General features: G+C 42.6%; 1 protein-coding gene across 1 annotated transcript in view; it reads right to left on the reverse strand.

Annotated features, from left to right (window-relative positions):
* Positions 1–17,224, reverse strand: part of LOC311233855 (nectin-3-like protein) — a 76,812-nt gene that overhangs the window by 43,544 nt on the left and 16,044 nt on the right. Inside the window, exon 2 of the mRNA XM_084320905.1 lies at positions 1,409–1,756. Within this exon, the coding sequence (XP_084177031.1) occupies positions 1,409–1,756 (348 nt within the window). The remainder of the gene's footprint in view (positions 1–1,408; positions 1,757–17,224) is intronic.

The following is a 17,224-nucleotide window of genomic DNA, read 5'->3' on the forward strand; positions in this document are numbered from 1 at the left end:
GTCCCCTTCTTTGCAGGGCTATAACTTTTTAAATTCTATTGCTACATTGCCATTATTAGGGCCCATTCAAAGTCCTATATGTATTGTTCATTGTGTAGCAACGTTAAACTTTTTCATTCACATATTCATAGTAAAGTATGGTCTAATGTATAAGTATGTTTTCATCTCTTTCTGCAGCTTTCTCCAGAACGTGATATATAGCCCCAAATGCATTATATTGATGATGAAATACAGTTTGATGGCAATCAGCGCGATATAAAAAATTCCAACTAGACGTACTTCTAGAAGTTACTACACGTCATCTGATGTTGACCGGATGGGCGAGGGGGCGTTTATAATTCCGTGGGCAGCATTATACCAATCATCTAATGTGGGTCAAATGTTGATAATAGCAGTTAGTATCTAAGACGGTAACGTTACACGCTAAAACTCACCCCAGTCTCCGCGCGCCGTTGGGCGATCATCGTCGAGTAGAAATTTTATCATTATGGGATATATTTTTACCCGGTCCATCTCCAGCTTGTATAATGGTATATACGTCCAAATCATGTTGTTTATCGAGTTATTGCCAATCGATCACCGTGTAGCGTGACGAGCCAGAGTCCCATGAACCATAGCGAGCGCCCGGAAGTACTACGGTCGTCATGACAACCTCTATTCAACATCCTGTGTGGCGATTGCGCCGATCGGCCACCAGATGGCGCTCCTGAACCGCCAGAGAGCTCAGTGGGTCCTGCTGGTGGATCTCAGGCCAGCGGAGGGGGAATATGAATCCGATGGCAGATTTTTTAAATATTGATATAAGGACGCTGTACAGCGTCCCCCGGCAACTTTAGCATGGCCAGCAAAGACGTGAAAAGACGTGTCCCGGCAGTCAAAGTGTTAAAATGACCAAAAAAAGTATGTTATGGTATTTTATTAGGAGGGGGGTCCAGGAATTTCATCAGAGATGTTTGGGGGTCCCTGGGGGGAAAAAGGTTGGGAACCCCTGCTCTAGATGAGAGTATGTTGCTCTAGATGAGAGTATGTTGCTCTAGATGAGATGATGTCGCTCTAGATGAGAGTATGTCGCTCTAGATGAGATAGTATGTTGCTCTAGATGAGATAGTATGTTGCTCTAGATGAGTGTGTTGCTCTAGATGAGATGGTGTCGCTCTAGATGAGAGAGTATGTTGCTCTAGATGAGATTATGTCGCTCTAGATGAGAGAGTATGTTGCTCTAGATGAGTGTGTTGCTCTAGATGAGATGATGTCGCTCTAGATGAGAGAGTATGTTGCTCTAGATGAGATGATGTCGCTCTAGATTAGAAAGTATGTCGCTCTAGATGAGTATGTTGCTCTAGATGAGATGATGTGGCTCTAGATGAGAGGCACTGTGCGTGTCTGAAACCTACGCTGAAAGACTTACCGAGCACACTGACTGTGGTGGAGGCCTGCGTGTTTCCCAGGGGGAACGTGGCCACCTTGCAGGTATAGACGCCGATGTCAGCGAAGCCCACGTCCTCCAGGACAATGGTGGCGTCGTGGGAGGAGGGTGAGCGGAAGAAGAGGCGGCGGGCGTACTCCGGGGGGATGGAGATGCCGAAGACGGGGTTGTAGACCGCCACCGTGACGGAGCCTGAGTGCAGCCGACGCTCCCAGGAGCTCTGGGTCAGGCTCAGGTTGGCGCCCACCTCCACCCGGCACTCCAAGGTCACGTTCTTCCCCAGCACAGCATTCACTCTCTGAGGCACCAGCACCTGACTGCCCCACGCACCTGGAGCCACGGAGAGGAGAGAGAGAGGGGACACCCAGACAGACAAGACTATTACATTTCATTCATACTCGGGTGCCTATATTAAAAGGTGCTGTACGTGGTATTTCTTTGTTAAAATAAGTGTTAAACAGCTCTGTGTTTGGTCAGTAACAAAGTCCCTCCGTTCTGCAGTAAACAGAAAATACATTTTCTGGTATCCCTTCCCAATTTATCCAATCAGGAGAGAGAACCCTAGATATATATATATATATATATATTTTTTTTAACTTATTTTAAGAAATCTTGCTAAGCCAGATTTGCTTACTGCACTGGTAGATTATTGTACTTGTTTCAAGAACAAACTTAAAACGAGTTTGTATTTCTTATTTTTTATAAATTCTTGACCATTTTTGCAGTGTGGAGTTCTCTCTCCTGATTGGATAAAGTGGGAAGGGATACCAGAAAATGAATTTTCTGTTTACTGCAGAGTGGAGGAACTGAGAGACCCATGTTACTGACAATCTATATCTATCAGTGATGGCTGTCAGAATGTAGAACTATTATTTTAACATGTAGACGAGATGACGGCAAGAAAATACCACTTACAGCACCTTTAAAACAAACAGGGTGCCAATATTAAACAAACAGCTGTTGTTTTGGTATCCTAGATGTATCCTATCTAGGATAAGCTATACTCTCAGGCAATCCATTGACATCATAGGATTGCATTTCCCTTGATCTTGAGAGCTCATGTTTTAAAATTCATAACCCAGGAGGACAAACCAAAGCTCTGGAGAGGTTGTGGAAAATGTGGAATTTCCCCTGAAAAGGCTCAGTCAAACCACCCTCTCTAATCATTAACATTGGCTCACCCAGATGCAACATGAGCTCAACGGAGAGAGGGAGGAGATTTAGAGATAGAAAGAGTGAGACTGAAAGGAGGGAAAAAAGGGGGGAAAAGGAAGTAGGCTAATACACTGACATGATGACATCACTGGTGAGAGCGCAAAAAAAAAGAAGGGCGGAAACGGCAGAAGGAAGGAGGAGAGAACAGTAGTAGGATTGGGATATGAAACGCAGATGACAGGAAATGCACTGTATTGCCTAATTCTGCTAATAACAACCAGTGGAGCAGTGGAGTCATACATTAATAAAAGCAAAAACATAACGGCGTGGCCCAGACCCTTCAGCAACACTGCTAATTGCAACAAGCGATGGAAGACGTCATCACAAACTGCCATCATCGCTTGGCAACTGACTCCAAATATTCTATTGTTGTTTTGCCAGCAACAGATTTGTCCGTGGCCCAACCTCCCTGAGACTGCCAACAAAACAAGAAAAACAGCCATTTCCCAGAGTATTCTCTGTTAAAAATGCCCACACACTGTGACCCTTGATCTGGCCAGATATAATACATGTTTTTTCAGGGCCTCCACAATCTTGGTTATTTTGTTACTGATTTGTGTTTACAATCTTGCGGTTATTTTGTTACTGATATGTGTTTAATAAAAATTATTTTACTTTTATTTACTGCCTAGTCGCAGTTTAAAGGTTAAAATCTATAATGCCTTCAAACAGCGACCTCTAGGCAAAAGAGCCCTGCTTGGTACTGTGCTTTGTTTCCATTTCTTTGTTTTGGTTTGATTGATGCAGGTTGGATTTGAGTGGCTATAGGGGAGGTGTTTGTATTGCTGGCCACACCTCAGAGTGAGTGAGTGAGTGAGTGAGTGAGTGAGTGAGTGAGTGAGTGAGTGAGTGAGTGAGTGAGTGAGTGAGTGAGTGACATATACATCCCAAGTTATTTTAGTAATCTTTTTTTTTAAGTCTCAATTTAAAGCTCCAACAGCATTTTTTCATGCCTATGGTGAGTTTTCCTTTGCCGTTTACAATCATTTTCTCCTTTACAGAGCAGTTGGGATAAGAGGCGAAAATGATGTTTTACAGGAGGTTTATATGTTTTGTTAAAACTAGCCTATTTTTAAGAGCCACATTGCTAAAACTAAAAGATGGAGCAGATGGTACAATTTAATTACGCCCCCACTATGAGAACGCACTGATGCCGCTGACGTCGGGGGACCTGTACTGGAATGCTAAGCTGGTTTTTAAAGAGCCTATGGGAACCATAGATGAGGGGTGATCATTTAATAACCCGCTCCTTTTCCCATCGGAGCAGGAGACAGGTAGAGGCTGGACTCTCATATTATTTGTGCAGAAAGATTACAACACACTCGAGAGGTCCATCGCCAGTCATAGAGGTACTTTGCATCTAAAAATAAATGGACAAGGACACCGTGTCAAAAGAGTTAATAAGTTAGTTCATAGTAGGTTCGATTAGATTGAAATGTATTGTCATTATTCAGCACAGTACAACGAAAATAAGTTTGGCTTCCAACCAGAGTGCAAATGTCTGATATATTGCAAATGTTATTGCTGTCATCTTGGCCAGGTCTCCCTTGCAAAAGAGATCTTGTATCTCAATGGGACTTCCTGGTTAAATAAAATAAAAAATAAAAAAATGTACGACAGTGCTGTATTATATACTGCATATATACACCTTTATGTACCGCATATATATATACTGTCTGAATATACCTGCATAATTATAATCCTACCTACTTATACACCTGCAGATAACCCATATTACTCTGTATGATATGTACAATAATGCTGTATATATTTATTCTTACCATGTAGATATCTATCCATAGACCATATCTGGTACATACCTGCACATAATCTTTTTACATATCCGTAGATACTATATCTATATCTGTACATATCCGCTACTCTTACTAGTTACACTGCTGGCCAGTATGACTACTACTATACAAGTCTTTATACCTGTATCACTGTACATATTAATATTACAAATATGTTATTATACATCTGATTAGCACTACACTCTTTACTGTTACATTTTGCACTCTGGTTGGATGCCAAACCTCTTTTTGCAGTTCTGCTGTATAATGAGTTGACAATACATTTTAATCTAATCTAATCAATAGTAATATACAATGTGGGGCGCGTGGCCTGTCATTCCTCCGTGGAGTTTGGGGGTCGGGGCGTGGGAGTCGCTGGTTTCCTCGTGGTGACGGGGTCGCCGGGACCGGGAAAGATGGGGCGGCCCGCAGGGGTGCCATTCATGTCCCTGTGAGGGTGACCTCAATTGTCCTTTTGAGAATAAATAAAGGTTTGAATGTACAGGTGATTAAACTGTATATAGAATATATAAATTAGTACTACTGAGTAATAGTGCTAATCAGAGTTGTAGTATTAATATCAGCGTTTCCGTTAGCCGGTAATTACCGGTATTTGACCGGCAAAATCTGTTGAAGTCCGACATATTTAATCTCTCCGGTCATAATGTCCGGTGAAAATAATTCCCTCTAAGCACAATTTGATTATTTGAATTGTATTAAAATAGGCTAAAATTAAATAGCCTATGCGATGAACGAAACAATCATTACATTTGTTTCATCGTTGCTTCACCAAGCAGCCGGTCTAATAATGACAACGCTGTGTCAGCGAGAGCTTGCTGCTAGATTTGCGAAAAGCATGCAGCTGCAGACCCACAGAACCCGCCAGCTTTGCCGGCAGAGTGCAGTACTCCAATTCAGCCATTGGCAATTCAGCTGTTGGGTGGGAGGCGCTGCTGAGCGGTCCCCAGACCGGACCTAAAAACACAGCTGTTCTGTGGGTCTGCAGCTGGAAGCTTCTCGCAAATCTAGGAGCAGCAAGCTCGCGCTGACAACAGCGATGTCATTATTAGACCGGCTGCTTGGTGAAGCAACGATGAAACAAATGTAATGATTGTTTCGTTCATCGCATAGGCTATTTAATTTTAGCCTATTTTAATACAATACAAATAATCAAATTGTGCTTAGAGGGAATTATTTTCACCGGACATTATGACCAGCACCAAGGTGGAGAGAGTCATCACGCAAACCCACGATAATGTTGCCATCTCTCTCTGCCAAATTTCTCAGTTCTTCGCTTGATATAATTAATACAAATGTCCAATATAACGGAATTCGTTAGCTCATAAAAATGTGATTATAACAGACTGCTGTTTATTAATGTCGGGCAGACTGCCCACCGACACCTCAAGTCGGCAGCAGCACGAAGTCTCGAGGGACTTATTTTATTTGGAATATATTAATGACTGTATATACGCAAAAGTAGCCTAGTTTTAAGTTAAAATATTATAAATGCCTTGAGGATGTCATTCTTTATATAGGCCTATCAATTGTTTTTAAGCTCAATAAACTCTGACCGGAGTTTATCCCATTTGTCCGGTAGATTGAAATCTACCGGACACTCAGACCTAGAGCTGCCGCGATAACCGCATTACCGCGGTATCGCTGTTACATCACGCCCACCGCAGAGTTAGGCTGAATACCGCATCACCGCTTTTTTTTATAATAATAATAAGGTTCCCTGCTCTCGTTGGGCTTGCGGCTCTGCAGATATACCCTACTCCTCTGTCGAGGTTCCAAGCGACCCTATTGGGTAGAAGTGGCACCAGAAAAGTCACGTGAAACACTGCAGACCACTGATTGGTCAGAAGAGAGACGCGTCACACGTTGTAGCGTCCTGCACAAAAGCAGAACGCCGCCATCTTTACTGGCTCGCTAAGTAAGGATTCATTCAGGATTTGTTTGCAACAGGACCGTGCAATAAACAAAAAAGGATGGATTCACTGTGTATTCTGCCTCATTTATTGATGAAACAAAACCAACATCAACCCATGAATTTACCACCGAGCGGAGAGTTTAGTGAAAAATATCGCTGATGTGTTAAACTTGTTGTTGTTGTTGCTAACGTCAGCAGATAGACACGAGAGGTAACGTTAAACCTGGGTTGCTTGGTAAAATAGACACAATAAGAGGTGACGTTAGCTTTAGCAGAATAGACACAACGAGAGTCTGGTTAATGTTGTTATTGATTGATTGATTGATTGAAACTGTGTTAAAGTCTGGCTTGCTGCAGCCCTCGGACATAGCTATGCTCACGGAGCTTTCAGTGTACACAAGCGTCCCCACACGGAGACAAACTGAGTAGTACCTGCAGTGGAAAAGGAACGAAGTACCATGTACCTAAAGCGGGTCGAGTAGGTAATATGCAGTAGCCATTAGACTAGAGGCAGGCTATATGCTATAAAGAGTAGGAAAAAAAATGCTTTCAAACTTTTTTTTTATTATTATTGCGGTAATACCGTCCGCGGTAGGAAATATTTCGCAAATTTGTGCGGTAAGGAAAACATCAATACCGCGGCAGCTCTACTCAGACCTGCAAAAAAAAATTCTAACGGAAACCCTGATTAATATGTACAGTGATAAAGGTATATAGACAATATGGTAGTAAGTCATACTGGCCAGCAGCGTAACTAGTAAGAGTAGGTAAGGGATATGTTATATAAAAAAAAATAATAATAATAATGGCTAATTCTTGATTGAAGTTATAAGAAAAGCTTGTAGTTTCAGATTAATTGATCTTTTCTTCTCCCCAGAATCCTTTTTTTTTAACATTTAGTTGACTGTAATAATTTTGGCTGAACTACAACAAAGGATGACATCATTATGATGTCAGAGGACAGAAGAGGAAGGTAAACAAAGCATGGTGAGGGAAGGAGCGCTACACTACAGAGAATAACTATAAAATATCCTAGTAGTCTGTATATTAATATTTTAGACTAGTATTAATCATACTAATTATGTAATCATCTAATCAGGGCTTTTCCCAGGATTTTCAAACAAGATGGAGCTGAGTCGCATCTAGGGGGCGGTCCAGAGTTTTTTTGTTTTTTTTTTTAAACGCATGGTGGTGCTGGCACGTTGTCATAGTGACGCTGCGGCCCTATACCATTGTTTAGGGGGGAAAGCCCATTGCTATAGGCCTAAATACTAGTCTAATTATTAGTATAAGTACCAGGTTAATTACTACAGTACTAGTCTCTGCTACTTATTAGCCATCTGGATGAGGATGACTCAGAAAAACATTCTGGATATTTCATAGGGCTCCTTTTTCTATGTGCATGCGAGTGTGTCTCTGTTTGTGAGTGGGTCTGTCTGTGTGTGTGTGTCTGTGTGTGTGTGTGTTAGTGTGTCTGTGTGTGAGTGGTTCTGTGTGTGAGTGGGGCTATGTGTGTGTGTGTGTGTGTGTGTTTGTGTGTGTTAGTGTGTGTTAGTGTGTGTGTGTTAGTGTGTCTGTGTGTTAGTGTGTGTGTGTGTGTGTGTGTGTGTCTGTGTGTGTGTGTGTGTTAGTGTTAGTGTGTCTGTGTGTGTGTGTGTGTGTGTTAGTGTGTGTGTGTTAGTGTGTACGTGTGTGTGTTAGTGTGTCTGTGTGTTAGTGTGTGTGTGTTAGTGTGTCTCTGTGTATGTGTCTGTGTGTGAATACTAGCGTGTGTGTTATTGTGTTAGTGTGTCTGTGTGTGTTAGTGTGTGTCAAGATTAAGTGCAATGACAGGGTGATTTGAGCCAGTCAGCAGCCCCTCAGGCCTCAGCCCCTCTTAGCTGTCTGTTACCACAGCTGGGGGAGAAATGCATATTAAAATAGGCTACAGCTATAGCAGTGTCCCGAAGTCTAGCCTGCCGTCCAGTAACAGTCATGGATCAGAACTCTGTACTGGCCGTTAGGCGTGAAGTTTAGGATTCAGAATCGGTGAAAGTGGTACTGGTGAATCCCTACTGAGGACACGTCGTCATCATTATGCAAAGCGCTAGGTACGACCACGGTGACGAATCAAAAAACGTCATAAATTCTCCTGGACGGTCGAGCGTTCAAGCTAGCCAAACTAGGCAGCCTCTGCACAGAACACCAAATCCTGATGAGGAAAGTCACCGCACCACGGGAGACCATGTCAGAGCGTTTAACCTTATGTTTGCTAGAATTAGCCTAGCCTGTACCGTGCAGGACTGATCAATTCATCACTGCAGGAGCAAGAGAGACACTGGGCCTGCGGTCAAGCTGGGAGGCCTCAGGGGACACAGAGGTGAGGGGACATTAACATTTCTAGCATAGTCTGGCACGCTGCCCGCCCCGGCGTTTTTTTTACCACAGCAATGCTTAAAAGGCAGCCATGGGAACTGTGATGTTGAATAGAAGTTATTTTTACATACCAGTTAAATAGGCTATCTAAAATAAAACCCCTCCAAGACACAAGAGGTATGAATGAAATGACAATACGTTCATAGCATCTGTTGCCTTTTATCGTCTTAAGTGAAATTATTCTAATAAACTGCAAGTTCTATAAATTTGTTTTATTTGGAGAGGATGACCTTACAGTATGTGAGCTGGTCCTAGTTTTTAAACAGACTCACACACACACACCACACACACACACAGAATAGATTCTGGGTGTCCTGACAGCAAGGACGTATTGCTCCCAGGAGACTTGACTACTCATTCTCCCTCAGTCAACGCTACCTTCACATGGACCGTTCACGTGGCAGCAAGTGGCAGCCTGCATGTTGCAGTGTGTAGCTATCTGGTGAGAGGGAAGACAAGAGCATCACAGTGCTGCTGATGGCGCTGAAGGAGTTAGACGACCGATAGGTGCCCCGATAGGCTCTCCAACCGACACGATATAGAATACACATCGAGTTCTCACCTATCCGTGATGACATAACGTAACATCTGCCACTTGGTGGACACTTTACAGTATTGTGAGTGCATTTTAGTAGTATGGATGGTAGGGCTGCAACAACTAATCGACAACTAATTGATTATAAAAAGAATTGTTGCCAATTCTTTTCACAATGGATTAGTTGGGTCTATGGTATGATGCCTGTTGTTGAAGCCATTTGATGTAGCCTATAGTAACTTGTCAAATTTGTGTTTTATGTTTTTATTATTATTTAAACCGTTCAACACCTTTCAAACTGAAGACTTAACCGGTTTTTGTTTTAAGAACAAATGTAAAAAGACCTGCTATATGCACTTTATAAAAAGAAAACCTATATTTTTTCTTATAATTTGTTTTATAATTGTCAATTTGAAGGTTGTTTGAAAAAGCATTGTACAAGATGAGGAATAATGTTTAGTTGTTTGCATACAAATTTGCTTTTTTTCCCTGTTTATCCTATTAATCGAAGTAATAATCTAAAGATTAATCGATTATGAAAATAGTTGTTAGTTGCAGCCCTGATGGATGGTAGTATTGGGGTATGGTTGGGTGATACCCCAATAGGGAGGTGTAGTGGTTACGTAATTTTCGTTTTTTTTTCCTGTTCCACCCTCTGTTCCACTTAATGTATTTCCCCATTGACCATTTCTAAATCGGCTCGTTTTAGATAAATAAAGCATTAACGTTGGCATGGTGTACCTTTCTGTGCGTATTTATCCACAATCTATAGCTCAACATGAAAATATTCGCAATTAATCGTAAAGGTAGCAAAATAACAACGTTTATGTGTTTGTTCGCTGGGAAACTACACTGCTATTTGGCGCTGCTGACTGACGTCACCACAGCGTAGACGCCTAGCTTTAGTCACAGACCTAGGATCAGATTTCCCTTACATTCAGGAAACTGACCCTGAATCTGTGGCTAGCATCTCTCTGGCAATCATATCCATTTATCAGATGAAGCCAAACACCATTTCTAAAAGCAACAACCACGTTATCATTATTTGTATTCACTGCATATTAAATCACTGTAAATACTAATGTAAATCATTGTTTCGTTGTACATAGTGTATAACGTTATTGTTTTTACGGCAGGCTCTACATGCCCCGATTTAAATCTCCTCTTTGTATACTTTTTAGAGAATATGCTATACAGCGTTATATATATCGTTCTTATTTACTTTTGTCCACACAGACAAAGTATTCTGCCAGGGAACTTATGGACACAACAGTAGTAGTTATAAGGTTTTTGAGCTTGTAACGTTAGTTAGCTATGGCCGTGACGTGTAGCTAGCTAGCTTGCTAGCCGGCATGATGCATGCAGTGCACAGGTCTGAGAAGAGGACCTGCACATTTTACTCGGTCCAGAAACGCCTCTACATGCCCCGATTTAAAATGGTTAACGACAGTAGACATTGCTAACGTCTAGTACGTTTAGCGAGGTAACGTTAACATTAGCTAGCTAGCTAGCTTGCTGGCTGTGACGTGGATCAGGCGACAACACTGAACAGGCTGCCTACTGGTAAGTGTTTACAGTTCTTTTTTAACGACAAATTAAAAACCTTATAACTACCTTTATTTCAACCAAAAATGCTTAAACAATAATGTTGGTGGTAGAAGGGAACTCATTTTGTGCAAAAATGGAAAGCTTGCCAATGTGCATGCGGCAGAATTGTTACAATAGCCGATAATCCATTTTCCCAATGATGAATCTCTATACGGGTGGAACAACCAGTGACGTCAGACTACACCTCCCTATACTGCCAGTGGGTCTTGGACTTCCTGACCGGAAGACCCCAGGTGGTGAGAGCAGGCAACTGCACCTCCTCATCCATCACTCAACACAGGGGCCCCCCAGGGCTGTGTTCTGAGCCCCCTCCTCTACTTGCTGTACACACATGACTGTGTGGCACAGCGGAACAACACAATTATCAAATTTGCTAACGACACAGTCGTGGTGGGCCTGATCTCTGCAAATGACGAGAGGGCCTACCTGGAAGAGGTAGAGGACGTGGCACGATGGTGTCGGGAGAACAGCCTCTCCCTGAATGTCAGCAAAACGAAATAGATGATTGTGGACTTTAGGAGGTCGGGGGCCAGGGACTACAGCCCCCTCAGCATCAACGGGGCACCAGTCGAGAGAGTGAGCAGTTTTAAGTACCTCGGAGTCCACATATCCGAGGACTTGACATGGATGGACCACACACATTGACAGTGTAGTGAAGAAGGCACAGCAACGCCTCGACTTCCATAGGCGCCTAGGGAAGTTCAAAGTGAGTCAGAAGATCCTCAAGAACTTCTACTTGTGCACAATAGAGAGCATCCTGACTGGTAACATCACCTCCTGGTTTGGGAATAGCACCACACAAGACCGCAGCAGATTACAGAGAGTGGCTCATTCAGCCGAGCGCACAATTGGAGGTGGGCTTCCCACTCTCCAGGACGTTTATAACAAGCGTTGCAGGGCCAAGGCTAAGAGAATAATCACCCAAACTGAGTCACCCAAACAACTGCCTCTTTGAACTGCTGCAGTCAGGCAAGCGCTACTGGAGTCTCATGGCCAGTACAGAGAGACTCAGAAGGAGCTTCTATCCCCAGGGCCCAGAGTTCAAAACGTTTAATCCCTAGATCTGATCGGATCAGATTTAGATTCATTCATTTCAACTCATTATGATTTGAAAATGGGAGACCCTGATGTAAACAAGACGAAAGTCTTTCTCTGGTCTGCATCCCCTTAACAATTATGTGTATTGAGCTGTACTGTACTGTAGGCTTGGGCGGTATGACGGTATACCACAGTATTTAGAAATACAGACGGTATTGAAAATCAATACTGTCAATCAGTTGGGTTTCAGTTTATATTTACACTGAAACAGAGTTTCGACGGGAACTGCACACACACAGCACGGCCAGCAGAGGGCAGTTTCCTAATGATTGATTGGCTATTGTGAGTCACGTGAGGAGAACACAGAGGTGCATCACACTAACCTCAGTAACCTGTATGCATTTCCTCTATCTCTGAGCAGACTGCTAAACTTAAGCAATAATAATAATACGTTACAATTGAACGATGAAGCGTCGAAGTTAACCACCGTCACTCCAGCCCACGATGAGCTCCCTGACGACAGATGGCTAACGTTTTGTCAAACGAACTAAAGTTGCACACACTGTCGCATTTGGACAATTAAAGGACTGGAGTCTGTTCGGATTTAAGCAAAACCCTCGCCTCCACGAGTCGCCAGTGACTTCATCCAGCACAACGAGACTACGAGAGACGGAGGCACTTCTTTGGGAATGTAATATAAAACGGGGTGAGTGAGTGTTGACATTTTTTAATCATAATGCAACTGGCTCACGTTGATACGAGGCTAACTAGCTACCGTTAGCTCACGTCGATACCTGGATGGTGGCGGCAGGCGGCAGTGGCTACTGGCTACCTTCTGTGATTTGTTTACTTCGAGGTTGAAGAAAGTGCACTTTCAGGTTGAAAGAACAGCCCTAATCTCAACGTGTTTCAATATAAGCAAGTGTTATGTATGGTGATAATAACGAGTATATTGTTAGCTCCGCCGCTGGATGCTGCAGGCTTCTGGCTACCATTCTGAGAGCTAACGATAGTAGTACTCCGTGATTTGTTTACTTGGTAACACGGGTTGCCACCCTCCCCCCCCCAGCATGAAAATGAAAGTCATCAAGGTATGATGGTATGAAAAAAATGATACCGCCCAAGCCTACTGTACCCATTCTGCAATCTGTTAATTAAAATTGTCAATCAATCAATAGGGATTACAAGTTTTTAACTCCTGGGCCCAGGCCATCAGGATGCTCAATGACAATGACACTATGTAACAAGTACAACCCATCATCTACACACACTGCACACACATCCACACACTCACTTTAAACAAACACTCACCTTACCACTCACTTTAACACACTTTATATTTATCTATTATTAAAGAGATTTGCACTACATTCATACTCATTTGCACCCTACCCTAAGTTTTGTACCTCTGCATTGTACCTCACTGTTACTCATTTGACTATTGTATATTGACTTTACTTACTTTCTTTTTACTGTATGTAGCACACTCAGGGGCTCATACAGAAACAAGCATTTCATCATAAAGTATTCTGTATTTTGGGCGGCTACGTGGCGCAGTGGGCAAGGTGCTCGCAACGAATGCTGGAGACTAGGCTCGAACAGGATGCCACCTGTTCGAGCCCCGCTCTCCACATTGCGTTCAGTTTAGCTGGTCGTCCACAGTAATACACATTGGCCGTATTACGGGGAGGGAAACTGAAGGGTGGGGATCGGGCGTTGTGGACAGCGACTCTTACAGGTCGGTTGGTGCGCCTGCGCAGTAGAATCAAGAAGCGACGGGGCGGGGCCCCTCCAAAGCCCAGACCCCCGACGCTGAAAGATCGAGCCGCGCAGGTGAAAAGATGCGACGGCTGTTACCTCGAGTATCGGAGGGGACTCGTGCTATGTATGACTTAGTCCACATTGCAGCCGGCTTGTGGGAGGCAAGAAACAACGTTCGAAGACAGGGGAGGGTTGAATTGGATGATATGAAAATTGGGATGAGAAAAAATAGAAAATGGGAGAAAAAGTGGATAAAAAAAAAAAAAAGTATTGTGTATTTTGTTGTGACAAATAATAAACAAACTTGAAAACTTGATATAATGGTATATCACAATATTTGAGAATAATGACCATCCTTTTCAATAAGTCATATAATTTCTGCTCCGCATCTGTGTAATACATTGCCACTGTTCACCCCATTCAGTTTATAACTGCCCGTTTGGTCAAAGAATTACGGTAATCAGCAAGTGCTGTGATTGGCCCACATGCCTTGAGAGCCAATCACAGCCCATTTCCACCAGTGCATTTTTACCGTGCTCTCGCATGGACGAGGGATTAGCAAAAAGGCAGCTGCACTGGAACACGTCATAATTATCTCCTAAAAAAAGTAGTTTGTAAACTTTGTTTGTACCTTAACCTCTGTGAAGATTCACACACACACACACACCTCTGTGGCATTTATTCCAGAAACAAAACTGTGCTTTGCAACTTTTGCAAACCTGACATTTTCAACAACTAACGTTATGCACGGAGCACACGTCCAGGACATTGGGATTCTCTAGCATGATGACTGAGTTAACCTTCATTCTAACGTAATTAGATAGAATCTGTAATGTTGTGAAACAGTGACCTCTAGGCAAAAGATGACAACATGGCGCTTTGTTTACAGTCTTTGTCTGATGTGTGGGTTAGATTTCAGTGGTAAGGGGAGGGGTTAACCACTGCTGGCCACCCCTCATGTCTAATTTATACTCAGACTTCAAAGTGGTGACTTTGCTATGCGGGTCGTTGCAGCGAGCCTACCACACTCCTGCAAGCCTACCGAGGCCTACATGCAGCTGGAACTGCGTCAAATCTACGCAAGTTGACGTGGACAGCACAGAGCTGTTATTGGCCGTTGCCCTGGGCTGTGTACGTCAGGGTTTCCGTTAGCCGGTAATTACCGGTATTTGACCGGCAAAATCTGTTGAAGTCCGACATATTTAATCTCTCCGGTCATAATGTCTGGTGAAAATAATTCCCTCTAAGCACAATTTGATTATTTGAATTGTATTAAAATAGGCTAAAATTAAATAGCCTATGCGATGAATGAAACAATCATTACATTTGTTTCATCGTTGCTTCACCAAGCAGGTCTAATAATGACAACAATGTGTCAGCGGGAGCTTGCTGCTAGATTTGCGAGTGCATGCAGCTGCAGAGCCACAGAACCCACCAGCAGTGCCGGCACAGTGCAGTACTCCAATTCAGCCATTGGCAATTCAGCTGTTGGGTGGGGCGCGCTGCTGAGCGGTCCCCAGATAGGGCCTGAAAACAGCTGAATCTGCGGCTCTGCAGCGGCATACTCTCGCAAATAAGTGGTTGGGAGGTGGAGATTCATCACGCAAACCCACGATAATGTTGCAGTCTCTCTCTGCCAAATTTCTCAGTTCTTCGCTTGATATAATTAATACAAATGTCCAATATAATGGAATTCGTTAGCTCATAAAAATGTGATTATAACAGACTGCTGTTTAATGTCGGGCCGACTGCCCACAGTCACCCATTTGATTTAAAGTCAGCAGCAGCACGGAGTCTCTGGACTTATTTTATTTGGAATATAATGACTGTATACGCAAAAGCCTAGTTTTAAGTTAAAATATTATAAATCTACATGCCTTGAGGATGTCATTCTTTATATAGCCTGCCTATCAATTGTTTTTAAGCTCAATAAACTCTGACCGGAATTTCTCTCATTTGACCAGTAGATTGAAATCTACCGGACACTGAGGCCGGCAACAATTTTTTCTAACGGAAACCCTGGTGTACGTGTTCCTCTGACATACTTCCGTATTTGCCATTTATCATCTCAGGAGCTTGGTCGTAGGGGTGGGGGGTATGGCCTTAATTTTATATCACGTATATTTAAAATGTTGGACCGCAACAGTATATATCATAGTATATTTGTTTTTCTTATAATAATAAAATGTGTTAGGAGCAGTACAAGACTTAACTATGATTTTTTCCTTCTCTTTTACTCTATTTTACAAGCCGTTCCGACAAGTGACCGCGTCCAGTGGTAAATGGTCCTGAACTGACCAGTCACAGCTGATGGAAAAAATTATTGACCACCGTTGTAGCCGAGGAGTGTCTGCTCCGAAAGCGACCCCAGACAAGCTCTGATTGCAAGGAGAAAGGGGCAGAAGAAGGGGCAGACGAAGATAACAAGCTCTTTATTTTGACTCGTGCGTCTGAATGAAGGAAGTGGACGGCCATTTTGGATAATCACGCAGAATTTTTACCGGTACACACATTACAAAAACCTTTGTGAAACGAATTTTCCGTGGGATTTGTAGGAACTTTGGACCTGTACTACATAAGACTTCAGGCTATGGAACAGTTATGTTTTCCAGCTCCTACCTCTCAGCTGAAACTTAAAAACAGGCATCTGGCAACCACTAAACAGAAATGCGAGTACACAACTTTTACTTCAGTGTGTTCAAACCTCTTTCATTAGCACTCAAAGTGATTTTTCTTTATTGTGTAGGAAACTTCAGAATGTTACCTTTCAAAAGAGACCAGACTCATGCATGTGCTATACATGCAGCTGCTAACGCTAACTAGGCTAAGCTAGCTAACCCTGGAAACGCTCACAGGCACATCAGTTTTGTGATGTTCAAATAGTGAGGAAAGGGGGAGGGGGGTGAGCCTGTCTCTCTCTCTCTCTCTCTCTCTCTCTCTCTCTCTCTCTCTCTCTCTGTATGTTCAATGACTTAAAGTAGTATTACACTATAAAAACTAACTGGATAGTTGATGATAATATCTCACTTCATTAGCAAAAATATTGTAAAATCATTATGTCTGCTATAAGCTATTCTCCCTCTCTCGTGTGTATACATTTACTATAGGGCCTAACAAAATAAATTGTTTGGTTCCTGTTGGTTGTCAGTTAAGGCCATGGGTAGGTAGGGAATTTATTTTATTTTTTATTTTATTTTTTCCCATGGCGACTATGGATAGGGAATTTCTTTATTTAATTAAAATGTTCACGACAACATGGATGCATGTACTCTGCCAGCATGTTTAATATCCATAATACTAAAGGTTAAAATACAAAGACACTGTACTACAAAAGTACAATGTACAAAGGTAGTAGTAGTATTAAAAATGCCACCCCTAAATACTACTCACTAAATATCCTGACGTCAGAGAGCTGTGCAAATATTGTGAAATACTTGCTTTTTATATATTCTCATTATTGACATGGACTGCACTTTTTGACTAAGATTTAACTAAACTTT

This window comes from Notolepis coatsorum (genome assembly GCF_963971535.1).
Source record: "Notolepis coatsorum genome assembly, chromosome: 8".
Classification (NCBI taxonomy): Eukaryota; Metazoa; Chordata; class Actinopteri; order Aulopiformes; family Paralepididae; genus Notolepis; species Notolepis coatsorum.